Source organism: Rhinolophus hipposideros, assembly GCF_964194185.1.
Source record: "Rhinolophus hipposideros genome assembly, chromosome: 8".
Taxonomy (NCBI): Eukaryota; Metazoa; Chordata; class Mammalia; order Chiroptera; family Rhinolophidae; genus Rhinolophus; species Rhinolophus hipposideros.
In genome coordinates this window covers 18,488,274-18,515,925 of record NC_138054.1, presented here as the reverse complement: position 1 = coordinate 18,515,925, position 27,652 = coordinate 18,488,274, and the positions used below count along the sequence as shown (strand labels likewise).

The following is a 27,652-nucleotide window of genomic DNA, read 5'->3' as shown; positions in this document are numbered from 1 at the left end:
ATGAAACCTAAGCAACTCAATGCACAACCCTATGGTGTGACTAGTTTAACAGCTCGGCGAATTTTATCGCAATATTTAGAGAAGAAGTCAAGCCCAGTAGAGGTAAATTTTTAAATTCACAATTAAATGCAACAGTGTTCTAAAATTTGTGTTTAGTGAAAAAAAATCTTAGCTTTGTTATCATTTCAAAGAAACAGGATGCAAAAAGAATTCCACATGTTGCTGTAGCTCCACTGAATTCTGTAAGTCGTTTTTAATCTTTTTATATGATTTATTTTTATGTATTGGCTATGATATCTTATTTTCCGCCGTTTTCCATCTATTCTAATATTTTGTTTTCAGCCTCTTGATAGGAGTGGGATAGTTACCACCACAGATCATTGGGCCAAAAGGCAAAAGGGAAGACTTCTTTAGCATTTATTTATGTAAATGTTGTGGACGTTTTGGTTGTTTATTTTCAAGTCAGCCAATAACCAAACTGAATTTAGTTGATAGTCATTAAGGAACTTGTATGAAAAATAAGATTTTATTCCTTGGAGTTTTTCCTTTGTGAGCACCTTACTTAGCAATTCCTGTATCTGTAGTAGAAGCGCATGCAGTATTTTGTGGATATTTGGTATTCCCATCTTCAGCATCTCGGCAGTCTTTACGAGTGACGGTCGCCTTTGGATAAATAAAGAGAGGAGGGAACAGAGCTTGAAGTTTTAGTCACCAGACAGACGTTCAGTGAACTCTGAATGTAGTGCTCACTGCATATAGTTATATTTGTAAACTTTCCTCATTAACAAACATATATCAATGTGCTGTATGTAATATAATTACAAATGGGCAAATCTCCATCAGTCAGCCAAAATACTGTTCCAAAAAAGCAGAGCTAATAAAAATAGAATATACATTATGTCTTGCTAACCCTTTTAAGGGTATTCTATTTCATTAAAATAAGCTTTAGTGCTTATTGTGGGAAAAATAAAATGCTCACTAGCCAGGGTTAAAAAGATGTGAATTTTTTAAGTTATTTTTGTGACTGGTTAAGTGTCTTTCTTGGGAAGCAGATAAACAGACCCTTGCTTGTGGAAGCATTTATTTCAACACCAAGTTCCCCCCGAGAAGTAATTGTTTAAAATTATCATAAATCTCTGAATTAATTTGGGGACCTTATTCAAGATATGATAAATTATAAGTATTTTTACCAAATTTTTAATGCATAGGAGAAAGTTAAAATTTACTTTTTCTTAGGATAGTGTTGCTTCTCAATTTTTGGAATGACCTAGACGTTTGCAACCTGGGAAGAGGGAATCAATCCTTTATTAGTGGCTGTAATGGGATAAAAACAGCTCATTAGCTGCTTTTCTCAGACTCTTATTTTACATCAGAGTTCTTTAAAAAAAGGAAAATTTTTAAATGGTGCCAGAATAGATGTTCTCATGAATAAAAATTTTCTTAATGTTTGCATATAGTACCTGAAAAAGTTTATGAATGGGTGTTAGGAAGTATTAGGGCCAAAACATAATATTTGAGTTCATGGTTCACACATGTTATTAGAAGAGTCTGCAAAACAGACTGTGTCACCGAGCTGTAGGATCACACTTGTGGTGAGGATTTAGGGAAAGGCCAGTTACCCTCAGAGTCTTTGCCCAGAAACCAGTGATGTTCAGCTGTGCTGAGGGAAAGGCCTGCATTCCTAGTATTACAGTCTGTGGACAGAGGAGAAACTCTTGGCTTCAGACACATTAAACCCACAGGATTTTACTGATTCCGTATAGCAAGAGACCTTTGACAAAACGCTTGTGAACCTAGATAATAAAGCCAGTTCATGCTAAGCTTTGGAATTCTCGACACTACTAATGAGATTTCCATTGTAAGGATTTTGGTTTGGTTTTTAAATCACAGCAGAGGAACATTAAATTGGAGAGAGATCTGCTCACATTTTAAGCCATTAAAATATTTTCCTACCTAGTGTAAAGCTACCCTATTTGCAGCTGCAGAAATTCTAGACAGTAATTTGGAGGAAAATATTGCAAAACCGATTTCAGTTTATGTACTTAGTTTCCATATTTGAAATTCATTTAGTAAAAGATTAGATATGTTGAATGGTTTTGAGTATAGTTCTCATTTTGTGTGTGTGTGTACTACTGTGTCAAAGTCAGTAAGTCTAGAATAAAATTCTATGAAAACCATTGTGGGATTATGTGTATATGTATGTTTACACACACACACACACACACACACACACACACACACACACACACACCTTTGTTCTGTTTCTATCAGTTCCCTTAGTATGTATTTCTTTGCATTCCCTGTGTGTTTCTATAGGAAGTACGTCTCCAGGTTACATTTTCTATTGTCAGATAATTTTTAGCTGAGCTCCACTTATATATGTGAAGATAAAAATTGGTTTTTGATTTCTTTTTACTATAAGGTGGACTCTCATTATCCTCCTGTTCAGAGACTCATGACCCCAAAGCCAGTCTCCATACATCGAATTGTTTATTTTAAACCGTCTCTGACCCCATCTGGTGGATTGAAGAAGACTAATCAAAGAATAGATAGAAACCTCAGTGTGAGTATTTGTTTATTTTCACTTGTCTTCGAGTATCGATGAAAATGAACAAGAATAAATAATGTAAAACACAAACACTGTGCCATCGCTGTCTACCAAGTAGATAATGCGTACACTTTATGAATTAGTGATGTTTATGAATTGGTGTGGATTTATAATGGCTGGCACCTGAATCAAATCCCAAATTACAGTTTACTAGTAAGCACTAGTATGTCCTCATGGTTTAGACTAAATAATTTTGGTAGGTTTGTTTTATGTATGTACTTTGTTTGCATTGTTGGACTACTGGAAATAAATTTCAGATATCACATCTTTCATCTCTGAATGCTTTGGCATTCATTTTCTAAGTCATTTCTTCAGTATTATCACAGGTAAGAAACGAGTGCCAGTCCCTTCCTGATATTACCTAATATCTCGCCCATGTTCAGGTGGTGTTTATAGTTGGGTTTTTGAACCATAATCTAAGAAAGTTTTACAAGTTACTTTCAGTTTCGCCTTTCTAGACCTATAAACTTCCATCTCACCACATTGTTTTTATTTTTAAATCACCTCTTTATTGGGATATAATTCAGATTGAAAAACATTTACCTATTTAAATTGTATGGTTCTGTGGTTTTAGTGTATTCACAGAGTTGTTCAGCCATCACCACAGTCAGTTTTAGAACATTTCCATCTCCATTTTCCCGACCCCCAAGAAGCCCATACCCATTAATAGTTATCCCTCACTCATATCTCTCCAGCCCTCGGCAACCACTGACCTGTGTCTGTAGATGTGCTTGTTCTGGACATTTCATATAAATGGATTCTTGAAATATGGGGTTCTTAGTGACAGGCTTATTTCACTTAGCATAATGATTTCAAGTTTCATCCATGTCATAGCGAGTATGTGAACTTCATTCCTTTTTATGGCTGAACAATATTTGTTTGGATGTGCCACATTTTGCTCATCCATTCATGAGGAGATAGACATTTGTATTATTTTCACTAATGAATAATCCTCCTATGTTTTTTTCTGTACAATTTGTTCTTGTTACTGTTGGTGGTGTTGTTTCGGTGAACATATGTTTTCATTTCTCTTGGGATCTGAACCTAGGAGTGGAATTCCTACACTCATTGGTTTTTACTTTCAGGTGTACAAGACTACATAATGATGAAACATTTATACCCCTCACAAAGTGATAAAGGCCCTCCGAGTCTTCTACCCCTCTGACATGTGTCGTGTACAGCTGTAGCAATACCATTTTGAAGAGATCAGGCCCATTGTCTTATACAATGTCCCATTATCTGGGTTTGTCTGTTTTCTTGTGTCATTTACCTAAAGTGTGGTTTTTTATTTGCATAGCATCTTACTGTTTGTGCCTTTACTTGTATATATTATAGTTAATCTGTTTGATCTTCGTAACAAACCCATTTCTTGAAATGTTTCAAAGTAAAGTTGAAAGAGTCTGATGTTTACCCATTACTCTTTTATCTCAAATCACCCATCATGATTACAATTTTGTCATATTTGCTTTATCAATATTTAAATAGTATTTTGAACTTAATTTTGGACCTACAGAGTTGCAAGACAGATTTGAAGAAGTCCACATTATACTACATTTACTTTATCTTTTTCTGCATGTTTTCTATGAACAAGGAAATCCTTACATAAGTAATGAACCATTATCAAAGCCGGAAAGTTAACATTGGTTCAATACTATTCTGTATTTTGCATGTTGCCAATGATGCAAAAGACAAAGAACCTAAGATCATGTTTTAGGGCATAATAGTTCCTTAGAGTTTTTGTGTGGGTTTGTTTTTTATTTTGATATTTTACAACATACATACTTCTGAAGAATACAAGTTAGGGTGTAGCTAGTCCTGCAATTTGGGGATGTGTGATGTTCCTCCTGATTAGATTCCAGGTGTGTACTTTTGGTAGTAATACCCCAGAAAGGATGCTGAGCTCTTCTCAGTGTATCATGTGGGAGGCACCTGCTGTCAGTTCATCCTATTTGTGGCAGTGTGATCGTTACCGAAGGTGGTGTCAGTGGGATTTGTCCAATGTAAAGGGACCTCTTTACCTTTTATTAGTAGTAACTTTCTTGTGGGGAGATAATTTGAGCACATAAATGTCCTTTTCACCCACTCGTGTTAGCATTATTGAGGATATTTGCCTGAATCTATTATTTGTTTATTGCCAAAGGGTGATTCCCTAATTCCTTGTCCCTTCTACGTTAGTTGGCTTTTTATTATAGGTACATTTTCTTTTCTCTATTTATGTGTTCATTTTAAATGTCAAAATGAATTTTTACATAAGTAGGTTAAATCCTTCCTTAACATTACTTGTTTTGATGCTCATATTGTCCCATATTGGTCTTTGGCCTGGCTTCGATGACCTTTTGATGTTCCCCGTGGGTTTTTTTTAACCATTTAGTTGCTTTTTGATATTATAAAGTAATCCAGGCTCATCTTGTAAATTCCTGGCCCTGGCCCTATTATCATCACTTATTTCTCCAAGGAAACCTGATTCATTTTTTTGGAAGGATTCCTTAGTTTCAGAGAATTGTTTCTAAAGGAATATCATTATGAAGATGCTTGAGCATTTGATAGGCCATAAGAAGAGATAAGTAAAAGTCTCTTTGTGCTTGGTAGTGTATCATGTATTATGAAATGGTCGTGTATACTACCATTTCATTTAAAGCAGAGTTGTGCTCGGTGACATTTTATGTGTATGCAATTACATTCTTACTTTTGTGTACCATTCAGGCGGCAGGGTATAAATTGCCAATTTTGGGCATGCAATTTCTGATTCCAAATATGGAAACTCGCAGATAGAAGGATGGTGTTACAAAAATGAGAACAAATAAGCAAGCATTTAAACATGCTCTGTTCATTTTTTCTAGACTGGATATGAAAAAGCTATGATACCAGGACAAAACACAGAACAAGATAGGTAACGTCGTCTTTATATTATAGCTAAACATTTTATTTAATTTGTAAGGTCTATATTTGATTCACATAAACCTGTTTGAAGATTAAGTAAGGTTGAAAAACAGAACTTTTTACACAAAGATGTCTATCAGCTTTTAAAATCACATTCACCTGTATCTTTATTTTCTTGTTAGTAGTTCTCTAATTTTTAGGTATCCAGTTAGTTCACAAATTATGGAGCAGAGTAATATACCGATTGCCTTAATTTCCTTTCTTTCTTTCTTGCTCTTTTTTTCTTCTTTTTGCTTGGTGGTTTTCATTCCCAAATTTCAGTATGTCTGCGGCCAATGGTTTGTCTCCTGGAGTAGGTCATGAAGGTGGCAAGATGATACGGCAGAGAACAGGCTTCATGGTAACTGAAACCCCAGAGGAGGAGGTAGGTTATATAGTTAATACTCTTCATGTTTATTAAAGGCCTTGGTGCGCTGTGGTGGGGAGGGGAGGTGTGAAGGGGTGGGCTTTGGGGTGACCCAGCACAAGACTAACCTGCCACTGAATTAGTCCTTTCTAATAGTGTGTTTGTGTGTGTGTGTTGTATGTGTGTGTTTTAAATTACCAGGCTTTTAAATTTTAAATCATGTTCACTGTGACAAAACAGTAAAACTAACCAGCCATTTTAATTTCATTAGTATTATCAAAAAGCTGTAATTCTTCCAAAACAGAATTGCAAGTGAAGTTATTTGACCCTCGGAATATTATTATAAGATTAGATTTAGCCAATTTCTGAACCGTCTATGGGTAGATTAGTATTGTATATATTCATCTCACTCGCCTTTTTCTTCATATTACTTATTAAACGTTTCAGTGTCGTGAAAGAGAACTCTGGGTTATTGAATTTCACTGTTACCTATTTATCCAGTAGGAAGATTAACCACAATCCATCCTGCAGGGTACATTGGGGTCCATTGGTAGTACGTGCTGAGGGGAATGTCCATGCACGTCTCCCTGGGCACAGGTGCAGTCTGTTCTGTAGGCTCTTTACCTAGGAATGGGATTGGATTATAGGGCATCATACACACCTTCAGATGCGTGATGTGTTGCCTCATTGCTCTTCCTGGTAGTTTTACAGCTTACCACTTCCACATGACCGTGGGTGGTCTGCTCTTTCTTTTTCCTTATCAATCTGATTTTGTTTATTTTACATTTTTTGCCAATGTGATGTCAGCAAAGTGGCATGCCATTGGAGTTTCATTTTGCATTTTGTTTGTTATTATGAGAGGAACATTTTTTTTGTGAGTTTTTTCACCATTTGGGGTTCTCTTTCTTCATCCATTTTCTTTCTCATAGGTTATTTGGTTACTGAAAGAGAGCCCTTTATATATATAAAGAGAGTCCTTTATATATATAGAGAGAGAGTTCTGGACATAAAAGTTCGATAAGGATACAGACCAAGTGAAGATTGGTTAATTTAACCTTTCTTTCTATAGCTGGCTGTGTTTGTTTTCTTGCCACTTTGAGGTGAATGCAGGTCTCCTGTCAATCTTTTTATAAATGCACTTCAGCTTAGCTGAGTCATTTAAGCTTTGGTTGTTTCTTAATGCTTTCATTTGTCATTTGTTTCTCATTAAATTTTGTTTGTGACTTTCTCATTGATCCCTGAGTTTTTTAGGAGTCTGTTTTTCACCCGTAAATAGGAGAACTGGTAACAGTTTATGATGAAGGTAAATTCGTGTTTTGATTGAAATTCTGGCATGTATTAGTATTGATTTCCTTTATGTCTATTGGTATTTTGCTTTGGTGATTTTATAGAGTGGGAGTCCTTTGTTTTTTGGTTTTTCTTTATCTCCTCTTTTCCTATTTAGTACCTCTGTCGTTGGGATTGTGTGACTCACCAGAATCATGACCGGTTTGGCAATTTGGACTTCCTGCCATATGGCCTGTCTGGTGATATTTATGTTGGAGGTCTCAGCTCTGTTACTGGTCTTGAGGGTCTATTTTTTCCTTAGTTTCTACTTGTTGCTGGGATGGAGTGTTACAAAGTGAGGCAATATATCAGTGTATTGTAACATCTTGAAAGAAAAGTCTTGAATGCCATTGATTATTCCATGTATAATATTTTCAAGTTTTCTTAGCAAATCACTTTCCTTTTGTAATTAAATCTCTTTATGTAGACATATTTCCATGTAAGAAATAGGTTATTTGTCTTACCTTGTTTATATGAGGAAATTAGTAGTGATTAATATAGCATGAGCTTGTTCCTTACGGGAGCTTTTATATTTCTCTGTAAAATTTTTGGCCCTACATTTTCAAAGTCTATCTCCGTTTGAGAAAAACATCAGATTGTTTTAGTGTTTGCCTGATGACAGATTTGTAATTTTTGCCTATTTCTCTTCAGTTTCAAATTTGAAAGATATAATTCCTAAGATCTTTCGCTGAATCTCAAGCTGATACCTATAGCCATTTCTCAGATTTTAGCCATTTCGCAGATTTGTGTTTAGTCTGATTTTGCTGTAGAGTGACATGTTGAAGGTGGTGGTAGTTAAATGTTTGTTTATTTTGCTCTTATTAAATTGTATACTAACTGTTAGGAGCTTTATGGCCATCTAACCCCTTAGGTCTCTTTTCACCTCCTCTGTTATCTAGATCCCCTCCCTCCCTCTGTAGGGATTGAGTGTTAGTAATTAAACATTGTCATTTTGCCTCTACTGTGATATCAATCTTGTTTTTTAATGAAAGAGTTCATTGATAGAGAATAGGTAAGTAGTATATGGTAAGACTGAGTTTGTGGAGATTTAACTGCTTGATATTATGAGGTCAGGTACTGTCCTGCCACTTAGTGACGTGAGTGACCTGGGTTAAAGTAACTCTTTGTACATCAACTTCCTTCTCTTTAGAAGACAGCTATTTTTAGATGTATTTATTAGCTACATCTAATATTGTCTGCTATTTATTAGCTATGTGACACAAGGCCATATATCTCCGTGCCTCAGTTTCTTCATGCACAGCAGTAGTGTGACATAACTCATGTGAGATAATCCATGTAAAGGTATTATAAATTTAACATATAGTAAGTCCCATTTTTGATGGTGGTTGTGTTCTACTTGAGGTATCTGTAACAATCCGATTATACATCTTGACTTTCTTTTTCCCATATTGGTGAATCATGTCAAAATTTTAGTGACTAGGAATCATACTTAGAATTAGTTCAATGTCAATATATAACGAAGCCGTATTTCCAAGCTTAAGGAGTTGGTGTGAGACATAGGTTATTCGGCTAATGTGTCCAGGTGTTACAAGGATGTAAGGGGAGGAAAATAAGACTGGAAGTTGGAGATGGGGAGAAACATCCCTACAGAAATGCCTTTGTTTTTCTCTCCACCCTCCACAAGATTTAATTATAAGTTTCACACAGAAGAAATGTTGCAATTGACACACAATTGACACACACATTCCCAGCACTAGATTCTAATATTTTGTTTTATTTGCTTTACCTAGCAAATAACTATCCTATTATGTTTTGGGTGCATTGCAAACTAAGTTTAAGGTGTGAATATACTTCATCCACAAATAATTCATTATGCATTGCTTGAACCAGAGTTAAATATCTGTTGTTTTATATATTAGAAAGAATTTACATGTAGTGAAATGTAAAATTCTTAGGTTTACCATTGAATGAATTTGACAGGTATTTACACCTATGTAACTCAAAGCCTACTGAGTGTGGAACATTTTTAGTCCTGTGGAAAATTCACTCATGCTCTGTCCCAGTCAGTACTCATTGCCTCCTGTCCCAGGGCAATCAATGTTCTCATTTTCCTACGGACTACTGGGTTTGTTTGTTCTAAATGTCATATCAGTACAGCTACTCAGTGTGTACTGTTTTTTGCCTGACTCTTATGGAAAGCTGCTGTGAACGTTCTTGTATCTGTTTGTAGACATATGTTTATTTCTCTAGTGTAAATACCTACATGTGGACGTGCAAGTAATAGTTTAAAGTCTCACCAAGAGTGTGTGAACCTTTCTGTCACTCTACATCCTCACCAATAGTTGGTTGTCCTCTTTTAAATTGTAGCCATTCTGCTTTGTGTATGCCGCTGTGTCATTGTAATTTTACTGTGCATTTCCCTCATGACTAGTAATGTGTTCTTGTTTATGTGCTTCTTGGCCACGTGCATGTTTTCCTTTGTGAGTGCTCTCTTCAGAACTTTTGCCCTTTAAAAACTTGGGTTTCTTTTTATTATCCAGTTATTGGAGCTGTTTATAAATTCTGGACACAAGTACTTTGTCTGATACAGGCCTTACAAATATTTTTTTCCCCGTCTAGTTTGCCTTTCATTTTCTTATCAGCTGTTGTTCTACGTTTTATGACATCTGAATTTGATATATTTTACTCACTATTTTTACTGTTCTTTGTGTTCTAAGAAACTTTTACCCCTTCCCAGGCTGCAAGGAATTCTCCTATAGTAGTGTTTTTTTTGTTTTTTTTCTGATTTACTTTTTGATTTCACGTGTGATCCGTGTATTATTGTGATCCCTGTTTAATCATGACTTTAATGTTTTAGAACGCAGTGAGATTATTTTTAAAGCCCAGTGTATGGTGTGTTTGCTGAATTCAGAGAGGGTATATTCCGTAGTATTTGTATAGTGGCCTGTAGATTTCAGGTCCATGACTGATAGTATTTCTTACATCTTCTTTGTTCTTGCTGAAGGGTTTTTTTAGTGCAGTGTCTGGTCAGTGTTTTAAAATTCTTGAGAGAGAGGGGTTAAATTGTCAACTTTTGATTTGGTGAATTTGTATTTTCCCCTTAATTATTTCAAGTTTTGCTTCGCATATTTTGAGGCCCTCATGACTGCATGCACATAACATCTGTTATGGACTTTCAATGATGTGCCCCTGTTCATTCCACAAACTGTGTTTTTTAGAAAAACTCTTTGAAATAAGGTTTTGTCCTAAAATCTGCTTTGTCTACTAATCATATAGGCTGCCATTCTTTTATTAGAACAAGATTCCTTGTGCTTACAAATTGTGTTTTCTATCTTCTCCATCCATTTACTTTCAACCTGTGTATTTATATTTAAACTAAGCCTCTTGTAGACAGCATATAGTTGAGTGTTCCCTTTTTATCTTTCTGCCTTTTAATTGGAATGTTTATAATTAATGCAATTATTGACATGTTTGGATAAAAGCCTCCATGTTTGAATTGTTGTAGTTACTTGTTTACTTCTGACACGTATGTCTTCATGTTACTTTGCGGTTCTTTTTGCGATTGCGATACATTTCCTTAACTCTTTACATTCTACTTTGTGTTAACACGGTGCGACTTCCTGTACCAATTTAAGAATCTTGCATGTTTATTTTTTGATTTACTAGCCTTTTTACTTGGTATTTTATGCTTACTTGTTATTTTTGTTACACTTAAACAGATGGTCTATAAATCCACAGATAAAATTTTTGTTTTTTTCAGTTATATGTATTTTAAAGAAAGTCATAGAAAAACAATGTGTGATTTTGTTTCTGTTGTTATGTCTCCTCACGTATTCTTTATTTTTTCTGGAAACGTGTCTCTATTTGGTCTCATTTCCCTTCAGCCTGAAGACCTCGTAGAGCAAGTTTTATGGCAACAGATTCTCTTAGTTTTCTTTTATCTGTAAATGTCTTTATTTTTCCTCTTTGGGGGGAGATTGACTTTACTGAGGTGTGGTTTATGTATAATAAACTGCGTCCGTTTGAAGTTATTCCAATTGTTTTCATGGCAGTGACCTTTCCTGAACTCATACCCTGTCTGCTCTGTGGTGGGCAGCAGCCGAGACTCTTTAGTTAGAGTTGGCTGCTTGCTGTCCGTCCATCTTACAGTCATGCAGTTTATAGGTCTGCCGGAGATTTGGACACTTATATGCAGGCGTGGGGCTCCTCTCCTGTGGCTCTTCAGTTGTGCATCTCCTGTTGTCTCCTAGCTGCTGTGGTCACTTAGTGTGTCCTCTGATTTTCACCCTACACATTTGCTGTTTTCTTTCTTAATTTCAAGTGTTCAGTCGCCCCAAATAATTGAGAGAACAGGAAACTCAGTGCGTTTTCTCTTCTTCCACTGTCGTCTCCCCTCCAGTTTCTGCTTGCTTTTGTTTGCGTGTTAATGTTTTCAGATTGTTACTTTTAATATTTAGGCCAGAGATTCTAATTGTTATTTCAGAGGATTGGGCTGGTTCCAGCACTCTACCAAGAGCAGAAGCAGAACTTCTTTTGTTTGTACTTAATCTGGGTCATGTGAGACTTGGGGTGGCCTTTGCTATATTGGGTGACACACCAAAGCAGTTCATCAAACTCATGAGAAATGATGTTTATTAAATGCTTGATTTATAAGCCATGAACACATATAAATGTGCATTTCATGTTAATACCACTCCTGTGGGTATTACTGTTTCCCTCATTTTCACCGATTAGGAGATCGGTACTTAGGGCAGTTAGGTTCACAGTCACATGCCAACTGGTGGCACAGCTGGGATTCAAATCTTGTTTAGTTTCTTTGATTCAAGAGCTCATGTCGTCAACACTGCACAGTGCTGCCTTGACGTATTATAAATTTACCTCAAATTATATAAATTCTACCTGAAAAAATGTGGAGATAAAAGAATGACTGAAAAGATGAACTATGTCATTATAAAACATACTGTGTTCTAGGAAATGGAATGACCAGTATTACCGAGAATCAATCCCATGACCAGTTCTTCACAGCCATCCTTCAATTTTCATTGCTCTGTGTTGACATCTTTTCCATCTTAGAAAAAATGAAATTAAACACATTTTTTTAACTGTGGGAATGAAAAAGCTGTATATAGTGAGTTTTCTAAAACAGATATGACACTTCAAGGTTCACTTTTCTCTTGACAGATTGGATTTACAGTTAGTGTACCTGTTGCAAAAACAGCAAAACTTTCTGGTTCTAGTAGTGTTTCAGAACCAGTTACAAGTGGTTCAAGTAAGTAAAAAAAATCTCGTAATCTTTACATAAAATTATTTGCATATATTAGATTGTTATTTCTAATTCTTGAACTTTTTGGCATTTTCTACAAACGCCTTCATTTGAATGGAGTTAGTTCAGAAAAGCAAACAGTCGCTAATATCGACATTTTGACAATGCATTTTAGTAATTAACCTCAGAGATAATTAGCTCCCTAAATTTCAGTGTTACAGGTTGGTTGTGAGGGGTTAGTGGCAACAGCAGATTCATCCATTGTCTTTGTTTAGTCAAAATAAGATGAAAGTGTATTATTAAAATGAAATCTCCTTCCCCATAGTGCTATTACTGTGCATTACATGTTTTTGTTTCTTATGTAGCTGTTTCAAAGAACACTGCAGTGCCCCCTCTGTCGTCTGCGGAGGCTGATTGTTGTCATACACTCTCCGAGCACACTGCTACCAGCTCCAAGAAACCAGCATTTAACTTGGCAGCTTTTGGAAATGTTGACCTGGTAAGGATTAATTGGAATTGATTCAATCACACTGGAGTTGATTCGATCACTTTGGTTTATTGCTGATGACTTACCATTGTGTTTCTGTGCAGTCAATTGGGAAATTTTTGAACCTTAAAACAAATCAGCTTGGAGATTCTTCTTTCTATTCTGAGAAAACAAAGTATAGTCAGGCAGCTATGGTTGTCAGACAGCCTAAAGTACGAAACACGCCATATCAGGTTGGTTTGAATAGGACTGATAACCTTTTATTTAAAAATAGTTGTTAAGTAACTGTTGGCACTCAAATAGAATTTTGTTTTAGTTATTCTCAGGTGAAATGCTATACGTGGGTATTACAAACATTCTTTCCGTTTAGGGACTATATGAACATGAATTTAGATCTCAGTAAACATCTTATACATTAGGTTTGTGTGTGTTAAGGGTGTGAGAAGATTAATTCCTCTTTTAAACAAATAATTGAGACATGAATTACATGTAGTAAAATTTACCCTCATTGGAGTATTTGAATTTGAGATAGTTTGTATGTGGTATGAGGCATGGATCCAAGTTTGTTTAACATAAAAATGTTTAATTTCTCTACTACCACTTGTTGACAAGACTATAGTGTCTGTATTGAATTGCCTTTGCACCTTTAAAACATTCATGGCAGTATTTTGGCTCTCTTTCTGGACTTCCTATTCCTTTCCATTCATCTATTGATCCTTTTCCTGTTTTGATTACTACAGCTTTACAGTAAGTCTTGAAATCAGGTCCTGTGTGTCTTTAAACTTTGTTCTTGTTCAAGGTTGTTTTGGCTTTCCCAGTTCTTTTGCTTTTTCATAATTTGAGAATCACACTATCAGCTTTCTACAAAGTCTACAGGGATTTTGGTTGGGTTTGCATTGAGTCTAAAGACCAGTTCGGGAGAATAATCCCAACGAAATTGAACTTTCCAATCCATAAAGTCAGTATGTCTCTCCATTTATTAAATTTAAATTTCTTTTTAAATTTCTGCCAGTGTTTTTTTTTTTTCAATTTATTAGTTTCAGGTGTACAAGACAACGTAATACTTAGACATTCATCATTTATATCCCGCACACTTTGAACCCCCCTCCCCCCATCCACTATTTCTCCGACCTCGCACTGAGCTATCACATTATATATATAAAATTATCTGCCAGTGTTTTGTAACAGTCATCACACAGGCCTTGCACATGTTTGGTTAGATTTATACCTATGAATAGACTATTCAATAAATTGAATTCATAGTTAAAATGCCTTTTAGCAAAGAAAACTACAGGTCTGATAACTTCCCTGTAGCATTCTAGCCAACATTTAGGACAGAAATAATACCAATTCTCCACAAACTTTTTGTACTTCCCAGCACATTTAGAACTGACATTATCCTGATAACTAAAACCAAAGACATTATAGGAAAGTATAGACCAATTTTTCTCATGAGTGACAGATACAAACCTTCCCAACAAATATTTGCAGATGTATCTGAGCACATATAAAAAGCATATTATATCATGGTCATGTGGTGTATGTCCTGGGTATGTAGGATGGTTGAGCATTGAAAATTAAAGTTAAATACCAAGTAAATAAAAAAATAAAACTACATGAATATCACCACAGATGCATGAAACTCGTTTGAAAAAATCCATTCATGATGAAAATGCTAAGCAGAACTACATATTTCCCCCAAATAAAACCAGGACTCATATTAATGTTTGCTGTAAAAGACGCGTTAGGGCTTATGTTCAGGGGATATCATCGTGAAAAATCATGCTAGGTGTTATTATCCAGTTAGGTCTTATTTTTGGGGAAACACAGTAGGAATACATGGAACTTCCTGGATGTGGTAAATTGTACCTACAGGAAATCTTCAGCTAACATCGTACTAATGTTAAAAGACTGAAATCTTTCCCCCTACGATTAGGAAGAGAACAAAGATGTCTGCTATCACTGCTGCTGTTACATGTACTGCAGGTCCTAGCTAATGCCAGAGAAAAGAAACACAGGGCATACATACATATTGGGAAGGAAGGAATGAAATGATTCTTAGTCATAGGCAACGTGCTGATCTACATAGAAAATCTCAAGTAACTACAAGAAGGACGTGTAAGTCGTGCTCGCTTTGGCAGCAGATATACTAAAATTAGAACGTGTAAGTGGGTTTAGGAAGGTTGCAGAATACATGGTCAATATAACAAAAGAGTTATGTTTACATATAACATTAGCAGAGAGCATTTAGAAAATGCTGGTTTTAAAAGTAATACCCATTTAAGGTATATTGCATCATTCTGTTTTGTCCTGAGTCTTGAAGCTCATACAATTCTGTTTTTTGTAAATGTTGTATATGTTTTGTATATGTTGTATATGTTTTGTATATGTTGTTCCAGATTTTGACATTTTAAAATGGAGGAGTAATAATACTTTTGAACATGTAGGCTTTTGGAGAGGGAAATCGTGTAAAGGTGACAATCTATGACAGACATAGAAATCGTATGTGAAAAATATATTTGAAGATCTGTCCTGTCCTTAGAGTAATTTCTTATTTTCCTGATGAGAGGATGCTTTCATAAATAGTTAACAGTAATTATGAGTCTTATTTCTGTGTGTGTTCACAAAGGGCAATATTTTATTTCAGAAAGTGTTAACTGGATCTTGGAGTCATACAGGGAGATTGTTCTAAAATTTAAAAACTTTTCAAAAGTTAAAATTGTTTACAGTTAACATAGTTCACTGCATTAGTAGCAGATAGCATGACACAAGCCCATGATTCCTAAGCTTGTCCCAAGTCAGTCTATCCCTGCTGCTTCCTTCTCTATTTCATATATGCAAGCATATACTGTTTAATGCTGAGTCCTGAGATACCGTATGAGTCATTCTCAACACAGGCCTCCAGATGTTCATCGTTGACATTTGGGATGAATCTATTTGTTCTTTCTGGCTTTCCTAGAGCGTGAGAGTTGAAAGGTATATTAAAGATTCTCTAAGTCACTTAGCATAATGTTCTCTAGGTCCATCCATATCGTTGCAAATGGTAAGATTTAATTTTTCTTTATGGCCGAGTGATACTCCATTGTGTAAATGTACCACAGCTTCTTACTCCAGTCATCTACTGATGGGCATTTCGGTTGTTTTCATGTCTTGGCTATTGTTGAATAAGGCTGCAGTGAACATAGGGGTGTGAATATTTTTTTGAATTAGAGTTTTTGATTTCTCTGGATAGCTAGCTAAGGGTGGAATTACTGGGTCATAAGGTAGTTCCATTTCCATTTTTTTGAGATACCTCCATACTGATTTCTGCAGTGGCTGCACCAATCTGCAATCCCACCAAAAGTGCGTGAGGGTTCCCTTTAGTCCACATCCTTGTCAGCACTTGTTGTTCGTTGACTTATTGATGATAGCCGTTCTGATCGGAGCGAGGTGATATCTCATTGTGGTTTTTATTTGCATTTCTCTAGTGATTAGGGAGGTTGACCGTTTTTTTCCTATTTCTGTTGGCCATCTGTATGTCCTCTTTAGAGAAATGTCTCTTCATGTCCTCTGCCCATTTTTAAATTCCGTTGTTTGTTTTTTTGGTGTTGATTTCAATGAGTGTTTCCTATTTTGGATATTAATGCCTTATCAGATGTATCATTGACAAATATACATCTTTCAGTAGGATGCTTCTTTTGTTGTATTGATGGTTTCCTTTGCTGTGAAAAAACTTTTTATTTTGATGTAATCCCATATGTTTATTTTTTCTTTTACTCCCTTACCCAAGGGGATATATCAGTAAAAATATTATTCTGGGTAATGTCTTCAAATTTGCTTTCTATATTTTCTTCTGGGAGTTTTATGGTTTCAGTGAAATAAGTCAGACAGAGAAAGCCAAATACCATATGATCTCACTTACATGTGGAATCTAAATCACTGAATAAATGAGCACACTAAACAGAAATAGTCTCAGAGACATTGAGGAAACACTGATGGTTGCTGGTTTGGGAGGTGGATGGGGATGAGGGAGAAGGTGAGGAGATTAGAAGCACAAATTGGTATTCACAATATCACCACAGAGATCTGAAAGACAGTTTGGGGAATATAATCAATAATGTTGTAATGATTTTGTAGGGTTTCAGGTGGGCACTTGTCTTATTAGGGAGACCATGTCAGGGACGGTGTAGATACCTGACCACTGTGCTGTGCACCTAAAGCTGAATGATATTGAATGCCAACTATAATTTACTATATATGTAGTCACGGGATGTGGAGTACAGCATAGGGAATAGTGCCAATGGAATTATAATAGCTGTATACTGTGTCAGAAGGTTAATATATTGGGGGAGGAGGGTTATCACTTTGTGAGCGGTGTAAATGTCTAACTATTACATTGCTTTGTACACCTGAAACTAATAAAAAACAAGTAAAAGAAAAGAAAAGTTTCTCTAATTCATTTCCATTTTATGGGTTAGTGGAGTAACGCATTGAGAGGCTCGTGCCCTGTAGAATCCAGTGACAGGACAGACTGTCAATTTTCCTGGAGGATTATAATATTGCTTCACGTTTGCTGAAGCCGCTGTCCTGAACACCAATCCTTAATGGGCATGAAATAATTGATACAACTAATGTATAATATTGTAGTTGCTCTGAAAATATAATGAATGTTTGGTATCATATAGAGAAACATTATTTAAAGTACTTATTGTGGTTCAGTTTTTCAGATGCTATCAGCTAGTTATAGAAACTGGGTTGTAATTTGATTAAAACTGTGTTTTTTGATAGTGAGCATTATCAGACTGCTTTGATTGGTAGTAGTCACTTGGTTATGAAATGTTGTAGTGCATTCTTGAGAAAAGGAAATATTTCTATTGGAATTTGTAAACATTGTTTGTGTATTAAAGGGTACTTGTCTATTCTTTACAAGATTGTGTCCTTGACTCCAATTATAAGAAAGTTAAAAAGCCATTTATTAAGAAAGAGCCTACATATTTAACATTTTTCTTTCACTAAGATTTAAGAAACAACTGCATTTATTTATTTATTTATTTATTTATTTATTTAATTAATTAAACTTTATTGGGGTGACAATTGTTAGTAAAGTTACATGTGTTTCAGGTGTAGAATTCTATACTACGTCGTCTATATATCACATTGTGTGTTCACCACCCAGAGTCAGTTCTCCTTCCGTCACCATATATTTGATCCCTTTTACTCTCATCAACCACATGACTTCACTGCTATGTGGTAAATAAAACTGAAAACAACAAAGGAAGAAGGCAAACAAATGAAAAGAAACAACTCCTTTTAAAAGTTTGTATTTCCATTGCAGTAGAATCTATAGTCTCTTTGATTAGTTATCTTGAAATTTACTGTAAATACTATTTAATACCCATAATAACTATATTTTAATACAGTTCTCCTTCATTCAGTGTTCTTTGATTTAAGTATCAGGGATAAACAGAGGAAGTTAATGCTACAATGTTCTGCCAGTTACCTTATTTTTCCCATTTCACACAGCTGGCAGATCTTTAGAGTGGTGCAAGGTGTCTTATCATGTTTTTCTGATTGCTGGAGTAATTTCTCAGGCAGAGAATTGCGTTAGGAAGAAAAAAGGTTGACTATATGATTAATGACACCACCCAGAGATAAGCTGTTGTTAACACAATATTCCTATTTCGCTTTCCACCTCCATTCTGTGTTGTAAATATTTTCATTGTCTGAAATGTGTGCTGTAGAGTTCACGGTTCCAACAGATAATGCAAGTTTTACTTTCTAGGCACCACTCAGAAATAAAGCTCAGCAACTCAATGCACAATCCTGTGATGCGACCGGTTCAAAAGTGCAGCGAATATTCAAATGTTTAGAGATGTTGACAAGCCCTCTCCCGGTAAAATTTTTAAAATCACAAGTAAATGCAACAGTGTTTCACAATTTGAGTTTAGTGAAAAATCTTAATTTTGTTATGATTTCAATATTAACAGGTTGCAAAAAGAATTCCACTTGCTGTTTCTTCTCCCCGGAAGTCTGTAAGTTGATTTTTAAACTTTCTCAATGAGCTATATTTTTGTATACTGGTGATGAAAGTCATATTTTTCAAAGTTTGCCATGCATTCTAATGTATTTTATTTTTTCAGCCTCTTGATAGGAGTGGGATAGATACCACCAGAAACTTGGGGGCCAAAAGGCGAAAGGTAAGACTTCTTTAGTGATTATTTCTGTAAAGTGTGAGGACTTTTGCATTATTTATTTTTAAGTCAGCCAATAACCAAACTGAATTTAGTTGATAGTCATTAGGGAGCATGTATGAAAACTAAGATTTTTTCTTTGATGTTGTTCCTCTTGTGAGCGCCTTACTGAGCATATTGCTGTATCCGTAGTAGAAGCTCATGCAGTATTTTGGGGCTATTTGACATTCCCATCTTGGGCATCTCGGCAGTCTTTACGAGTGACGGTTGCCTTTGGATAAATAAAATAAAACTATAAAAATAATGAAAAAATAATAAATAAAGTAATCATTTGATAAACAAAAAAAAAAAAAAAAGAGAGCAGTGAACAGAGTCAGTGAACTGAAGTGGTCACTGAATGTAGTTATCTTTGTAAACTTTCCTCATTAACAAAAATATGTCAATCTCCTGTGTGTAATAGATTTCAAATTGACATATCTTCCATCAGTCAGCCCCAAATACTATTCCAAATACCAGAGCTAGTAAAAAATATAATATACATTATATCCTGCTAACCCTTTTTAGTGTGTTTTATTTGTGAAAATTAGCTTTGGAGGTTACTGTGGGAAAAATAAATTGCTCAATAGCCAGGGTTAGAAAGTTATATTTTTGGTTAGTTATACTTGTGGCTGGTTAAGAGTCCTTCTGGGGAAACAGATTCCCAGATCCTTACTTGTGGAAGCATTTTTTATTACTGTGATTCCCAAGAAGTAATTGATTAAAATTATCATAAATCTCTGAATTAATTTGGGGACCGTATTTAAGATATGAAAACTTATAATTATTTTTGCCAAATTTTTAATGTAGAGCAGGGAATTAACATTGAGTTGTTTCTTGGGATAGTGTTGCTTCTCAGCTTTTGGAATGACCTAGACGTTTGTAATCTGGCAAGGGGGAGTCAATCAGTTATTAGCTGCTGAGACGTGATTAATATAGCCCATTAGATGCTTTTCTCAGACTCCTATTTTATATCAGATTGCCTAAAAAAGGGTAAATGTTTTAAACTGTATGATAATAAATGTTCTTGCAAATAAAAATTTTATTAATGTTTGTGTGTAGTACCAACAAAATTTTATTAATGGGTGTTAGGAAGTATAAGGACCGAAGCATAGTATTAAAGTTCATGGTTCATGGATGTAATCAAAAAGAGTCTGCAAAACCGACTGTGTCACCGAGTTGTAGGTTCACACTTGTGGTGAGACCGAGGGAAAAGCAAATTAGCCTCAGAGTGTTTGCCCTGAAACCAGTGCTGTTCACAGCTGGTGCTGAGTGTACGGCCTGTGTTCCTCGTATTAAAGTCTGTGGACAGAGGAGAAGCTCTTTGCTTCAGACTCATTTTAAACCCACAGGATTTTACTGATTCCGTGTAGCAAGAGAGCGTTGCCAAAACACTTATGAACCTAGATAATAAAGCCAGTTCATGCTAAGCTTTGGAATTCTCAACACTACTTTACTAATGAGATGTCAATTATAAGACTTTTGTTTTGATTTTTAAATCACAGTAGAGGAACATTAAATTGGAGAGAGATCTGCTCACATTTTAAGCCATTAAAATATTTTCCTACCTAGTGTACAGCTATCCTATATGCAGCTGAAGAAAATTTAGACAGTAATTTACAGAAAATGTTGCAAAATCGATTTTAGCTTAGATGTTTATTGATCTTGTAAAAACTTAGATATCTACAGTAGTTTTGAATATAGTTTCTATTTTTGTGTGTGTGCACAAGTGTGTCAAAGTCATTAGGTCTGGAATAAAATACTCTACGAAAACCATTTTGAAATTATATGTATATGTATGTACACACACACACACACACACACACTCACACACTCACACACACTCACACACACACACCCCTTGGTTCTGTTACTAACATTTGTCCTCTTAGTATTTCTTTGCATCTCCTGAGTGTTTCTCTAAGAAGTACTCAAAGTCTCTAGGTCATATTCGCTATTATCAAATAATTTTTAGATGAGCACCACTTACATATGTGAACATAAAAGTTGGTTTTTGATTCATTTTTACCTGTAAGGTGGACTCTGATTATCCTCCTGTTCAGAGACTAGTGATCCCAAAGCCAGTCTCCATATCAGCAAATCCAACTGTTTATTTTAAACCATCTCTGACCCCATCGGGTAAATTAAAGAAGACTGATCAAAGAATAGATAAAAAGCTCAATGTGAGTATGTGTTTATTTTCACTAGTTTTCGAGTGTCGATTAAAATGAACAAAATAAAGAATGTAAGATACAAGCACCATCACAGTCTACCAAGTAGATAATGCGTACTTTGTGAATTAGTGATAATTACGAATTAGTATGGGTTTATAATGGCTGGCACCTCAATCCAATCCCAAATTATCGTTTACTAGTAAGCACTAGTATGTACTCATGGTTTAGACTAAATAATTTTTCTAGGTTCATTTATGTATGTACTTTGCGTTGTTGGACTACCGCAAACAGATTTCAGATACCACATCTTTCAACTCTGAGTGCTTTGGCGTTCATTTTCTAAGTCATTTTTTCTGTATTAGTACACGTAAGAAACTAATGCCAGTTCCTTCGTAATATTCTATAATACCTCGTCCATATTCAGATGGTGTTTATAGCTGTGTTTTTTAACCAGAATACAAGTTTTACACATTGCTTTCATTTTTGTCTTTCTAGACCTGCAGTTTTCCCTTTTGCCACATTGTTTTTATTTTTAACTCACCTCTTTTTTGGGATATAATTCAGATTCCAAAACATTTACCGTTTACCTATTCTGAATTTTAGTGTATTCACAGAGTTGTTCAGCCATCACCACAGTCAGTTTTAGAACATTTTCATCTCCATTTTCCCGACCCCCAAAAGCCCATACCCGTTAGTAATGATCCTCACTCCTACCCCTTCAGCCCTAGGCAACCTTTGACCTGTCTCTGTAGATGTGCTTATTCTGGACATTTCATATAAATGGATTCTTAAAATATGGGGTTCTTCGTGACAGGCTTATTTCACTTTGCATAATGGTTTTGGGGTTCATCCATGTCATAGCAAGTATGTGAACTTCATTCCTTTTTATGACTGAATAGTATTTGTTGTGATGTGCCAGATTTTGCTCATCCATTCATGAGGATATAGACATTTGTGTTTTTACTTTTGTACTATTGAATAGTCCTGCTACGAACTTTTCTGTAAAAGTTGATTTTATTGTTGTTGTTTTGGTGAACATACATTTTCATTTCACTTGGGGTCTGTACCTATTAGTGGAATTCCTGGACATATTGCTGTTTGAAGAGACCAGGACAGTTGTCTTATACGACGTCCTATATCTGGGTTTGTCTGTTTTCTTGTGTCGTTTAATTAGAGTGTATTTTTTTCTTTACATAGCATCTTGCTATTTGTGCTTTTACTTATATATAGTGAATCGGATTTGATCTTCATAACAGCCCCATTTCTTGAAATCTTTCAAAGTATAGTTGAAAAAAATAATACAAAGTTGACACATTACCCTTTTATCTGGATTCAACTGTCATGATTACCATTTTGTCACAGTTGCTTGATCAATATTTAAATAGTATTTTCAACTTAATTTTGGACCTACAGAGTTGCAAGACAGATTTGAAGAACTCCACATTTTACTACATTTGCTTTACTTCTGTCTGTTTTTTCTACCGACAGGGAAACCCTTATATGAGTGCCTAATAATTATCAAAGACAGAAACTTAATGTTGGTACAATGCTATTATCTAATGTACAGGTTTTATTTAGAAGTTGCCAGTGATGCAAAAGACCAAGAATCCAAAATCATGTTTTAGTCTACAACAGTTCCTTAGAGTTTTTGTGGGGGTTAGTTTTTTTATTCTGATATTTCACAACATACATACTTCTAAAAAAATACAAGTTAGGGTGTAGCTAGTCCTGCAATTTGGGGATGTGTGATGTTTCTCCTGATTAGATTCCAGGTGTGTACTTTTGGTAGTAATACCCCAGAATGGATGCTGAGCTCTTCTCAGTGTATCATGTGGGAGGCACCTGCTGTCAGTTCATCCTATTTGTGGCGGTGTGATCGTTACCGAAGGTGGTGTCAGTGGGATTTGTCCACTGTAAAGTGACTACTTTACCTTTTATTGGTAGTAACTTTCTTGTGGGGAGATAATTTGAGCACATAAATGTCCTTTTCACCCACTCATGTTAGCATTATTGAGGATATTCGCCTAATCTATTATTTGTTTATTGCCAAAGGGTGATTCTCTAATTCCTTGTTCCTTCTACGTTAATTGGCTTCCTATATGAGGATGAAATCTTTTTTCTATTAATGTGTTTATTTTTAACGTCAATATGAAGTTTTACGTACAATAGGTTAAATCCTTCATTAGCATTATTTGTTTGGATGCTCATACTGTCCCATATTGGTCTTTGGCCTGGCTCCTGTGTCCTTTTGATGTTTCCCCCCAAAATGGCTATTTTTTGACCATTTAGTTGCTTTTTGATATTGTAAAGTAATCCAGGCTCATCTTGTAAATTTCTGGACCTAGCCCTATTATCAGTCACTTATTTCTTCAAGAAATCCTGATTCCTTTTCTTGAGAGAACTCTTAAGTCTCAGAGAATAATTTCAAAAGGAATATCCTTATCAATTTGCTTGTGCATTTAATAGGCCATAATAAGAGATAAGCAAAAGTTTTCTTGTGGTTGGTAGTGTGTTTTGTTTGTAATCCACTTTATTAAGCATAGATGTGCTCAGTGACATTCTATGTGTATATAATTGCACGCTTACTCTTGTGTACCATTCAGAAGGCAGGGTATAAGTTGCCAATTTTAGGATTCATTAACTGAGCAGCATGAAATTCCTGATTCCAAATATGAAAACTCGCAGATAGAAGGATGCTGCTAGAAAAATGAGAACAAATAAGCATGCATTTAAATATGGTGTGTTCATTTTTTCTAGACTGTAGATGAGAAAGCTATGACACCAGGACAACATACAGAACAAAGGTAATGTTATCTTTACAGCTAAACATTATGTTTAATTTGTAAGGTCTATATTTGATTCACATAAGCCATTTTGAAGATTAAATAAGGTGGAAAATAAAACTTTTTACACAAAGAAACCTATCAGCTTTGAAATCACATTCAGCTATACCCTTATTTTCTTGTTAGCATTTCTCTGATTTTTAGGTAATCAGTTCACAGATTATGGAGCAGCGTAATATATCAGTTGCCTTCATTTTCTTTAATTTCTTTCTTTCTTTTTCCTTTTGCATATTGGTTTTTCTTCCCTAAATTTCAGTCTGTCTGCAGCCAATGGTTCATCTCCTGAAGTAGGTAATGAAGGTAACAACATGAAACGGGAGAGATCGGACTTTGTGGCAACTAAACCGCCAGAGGACGAGGTAGGTTATATAGTTAATACTCTTGATGTTTATTAAAGGCCTCGGTGCGCTGTGGTGGGGAGGGGAGGTGTGGAGGGGTAGGCTTTGGGGTGACCCAGCACGAGGCTAACCTGCCACTGAAACAGTCCCTTCAAATTGTGTGTGTGTGTGTGTGTGTGTGTATGTTTTAAACTACCAGGATTTTAAAATTTAAATCACGTTCACTGTGACAACACAGAAAACCTAATCTAGCACTTATAATTTTATGAGTATCATCAAAAACCTGTAATTCTTCGAAAATAGAATTGCAAGTTAAACAATTTGACCCTCAGAATATTATTATACGATTTAGTTTAGCCAATATCTGAGCGTCTATAAGTGGATTAGTATTGTATACATTCATCTCACTCTCCTTTTTCTTCATATTACTTATTAAACGTTTCAGTGTCGTGAAAGAGAACTCTGGGTTATTGAATTTCACTGTTACCTATTTATCCAGTAGGAAGATTAACCACAATCCATCCTGCAGGGTACATTGGGGTCCATTGGTAGTACGTGCTGAGGGGAATGTCCATGCACGTCTCCCTGGGCACAGGTGCAGTCTGTTCTGTAGGCTCTTTACCTAGGAATGGGATTGGATTATAGGGCATCATACACACCTTCAGATGCGTGATGTGTTGCCTCATTGCTCTTCCTGGTAGTTTTACAGCTTACCACTTCCACATGACCGTGCGTAGGTCTGCTGTTGCTTTATCCCTAGCAGTACTTGATTTCGTTTATTTTTTCTAAGTTTTCCACTGTTATTAGTGTGAGGTGGCATGGCTTTGGTGGTTTAGTTCGCATTTTGTTATTTACTAGGAAGGAGAGACATTTTGGGGGGAATTTCTTTGCCATTTGTTTTTTCTCTTTTTTTTGTCCACTTTTTTTAGCCATTATTTCTTGTATTAAGGAGAGTCCTTTATATGTTCTAAATATGAAACTTTCAAAAAGATTCAAACTAACTGAAGATTGTTTAATTTAACCTTTCTTTCTATAGGTTGCTGTATTTGTTTTCTCCCTACTTTGAGATGAACTCAGGTCTCCTTGCAGTCTTTTTATAAATGAATCCCATCCTATGTGCATCATTTTTGATTCCTAATACTTTTTTTTCCATTTATTTCTGATTAAAATTTCATTTGTGACTTCCTCATTGATTCATGGGCTATTTTTAGAGTATATTTTTAGGCTTTGCAATAGGAGATCTGATAACAGTTTCTTTTGACTGTAAAATGATGTTTTGATTGAAAATGTACGTATTAGCACTAATTTTGTTGATGTCTATTGGTATTTTGCTTTGCTGCCTTATTGAGAGTGGGAGATGTTTTTATAATTTTTTATTTTTTCTTTATCTTCTTTTCCCCAGTTTAGCAGTTTTGTCATTGGGACTCTGATTCACGAGAATCATGACTGGTTTGGCAGTTTGGGCTTTCTCCCATACGCCTCTCTGTTGGTATTTATGCCGTTGGCCTTGGCTCAGTTACTGGGCCTGAGGCTCTATTTTTCCCTTAGTTCCTACTTGTTGCTGGCCTGGAGTGTTGTAAAGGGCGGGACTGTATCAGTGTATCTACATCTTGACAGAAAAATCTTGAATGCTATTGATTATACGGTATATAGAATTTTGTAGTTTTCTTAGCAGACCGATTTTCTTTTGTCATTAAAGCTCTTTATGCAGATGTAATTACATTTAAGAAATGTGTTATTTGTCTTTCCTTGTTTCCATGAGGAAAGTAATGTTGATTAACATAACATGAGCTTGTTCTTTTTTTTTAATTTTTATTTTATTTTAATTTATTAGTTTCAGGTGTACAAGACAAGGTAATACTTAGACGTTCATCATTTATATCCCTCGCTCTGTGAACCCCCCTCCCCCCATCCACTATCCCTCCGACCTCACACCGAGCCATCACATTATATATATAAAATTATAGTTGGCATTCATTAATGTTTAGCTTCTGGTGTACAATGCCATGATCAGGTATCCACAGTATCCCTGAGGTGGTCTCCCAAATAGGACGCATGTCCATCAGATACCCAACAAAATCTTTACAACACTATTGAATACGTTCCCCAAATTAATTTTCAAAAAACCCTGAGGCCATCTTGTGGTTACCAGCGGCTTCCTAATCCCTTCACCTTTCCCCTTACCCCCCCGCCCCCGCCCATCTAACCACTCTCGGTTTTTTCTTTGTGTCCCCAAAACTGTTTCTGATTAGTTCATTCACATATTCTTTTCTTTAGACAAGTTTATATTTTTCTCAGTATAATGAGTGGTCCAACCCTTGGAAAGTTTCTGTCTCTTTGAGAAAACTTTAGCTTGGTTTGTTGTTTGCCTGATGACAGATTGGTCATTTTGCTTATTTCCCTAACTTTCGAGTTTTAAAGATATAATTGCTAAGATTTTAGCTGAATCTCAGGTTGATGCCAGTAGCTCAGTTTTAGCCATCTCGCAGATTTGTGTATCGTCTGATTTTACTGTATTGAGAGATAGGGGGTGGTGGTGTGTAAATGTTTGTTTGTTCTTCGTGCTCTTACTACCTGGTACACTCACTGTTAGGAGTTTTATGACTCTTTGTTTCCTCCTCTCTTATCTGGGCCTACTCCCTCCCTCTGCAGGAATTGAGTACTAGTCATTAAACATTGTCATTTTGCCTCTATTGTGATATCAATCTCATTTCTATAATGTAAAAGTCCATTGATACTGAATAGGTAAGTAGTGTATAATGAGACAGGGTTTGGGAGACCTAATTGCTTGATATTATCATGTCAGGTACAGTCCTGCTGCGTAGTGGTGTGAGTAACATTGGCAAACATAACCTCTTTGCACATCAACTTCCTTCTCTTTAAAATGGAGACATAAATACTGAGTATATTTAGCTGTGTCTGTAGGATGTCTGCTATTTAATAGCTATATGGTATTGGGCCATATATCTCCGTGCCTCAGTTTTTTCATGCACAGCAATAGTGTCTACCTCATGTGAGATAACCCATGTAAAGGCACTATAAAGTTAACACATAGTAAGTCCCATAGTTGATGGCGGTTGTGTTCAGCTTGAGGTGTCTATAAGCATCTGATTACAGTTCTTGACTTTCTTTTTTCCAGACTTGTGAGACTTACTTCTGA

At 35.6% G+C, this 27,652-nt stretch overlaps 1 protein-coding gene across 1 annotated transcript; it reads left to right on the top strand.

Annotated features, from left to right (window-relative positions):
- LOC308500908 (nuclear pore complex protein Nup153-like) lies at window positions 1–27,652 on the top strand (the record flags this gene model as incomplete). Its single annotated transcript, XM_081056421.1, has 7 exons — window positions 1–102; window positions 198–242; window positions 19,051–19,107; window positions 21,174–21,320; window positions 24,069–24,115; window positions 24,411–24,513; window positions 27,632–27,652. The coding sequence occupies 7 exons, from the start codon at window positions 1–3 to the stop codon at window positions 27,650–27,652; spliced, it is 522 nt and encodes a 173-aa protein (XP_080912547.1).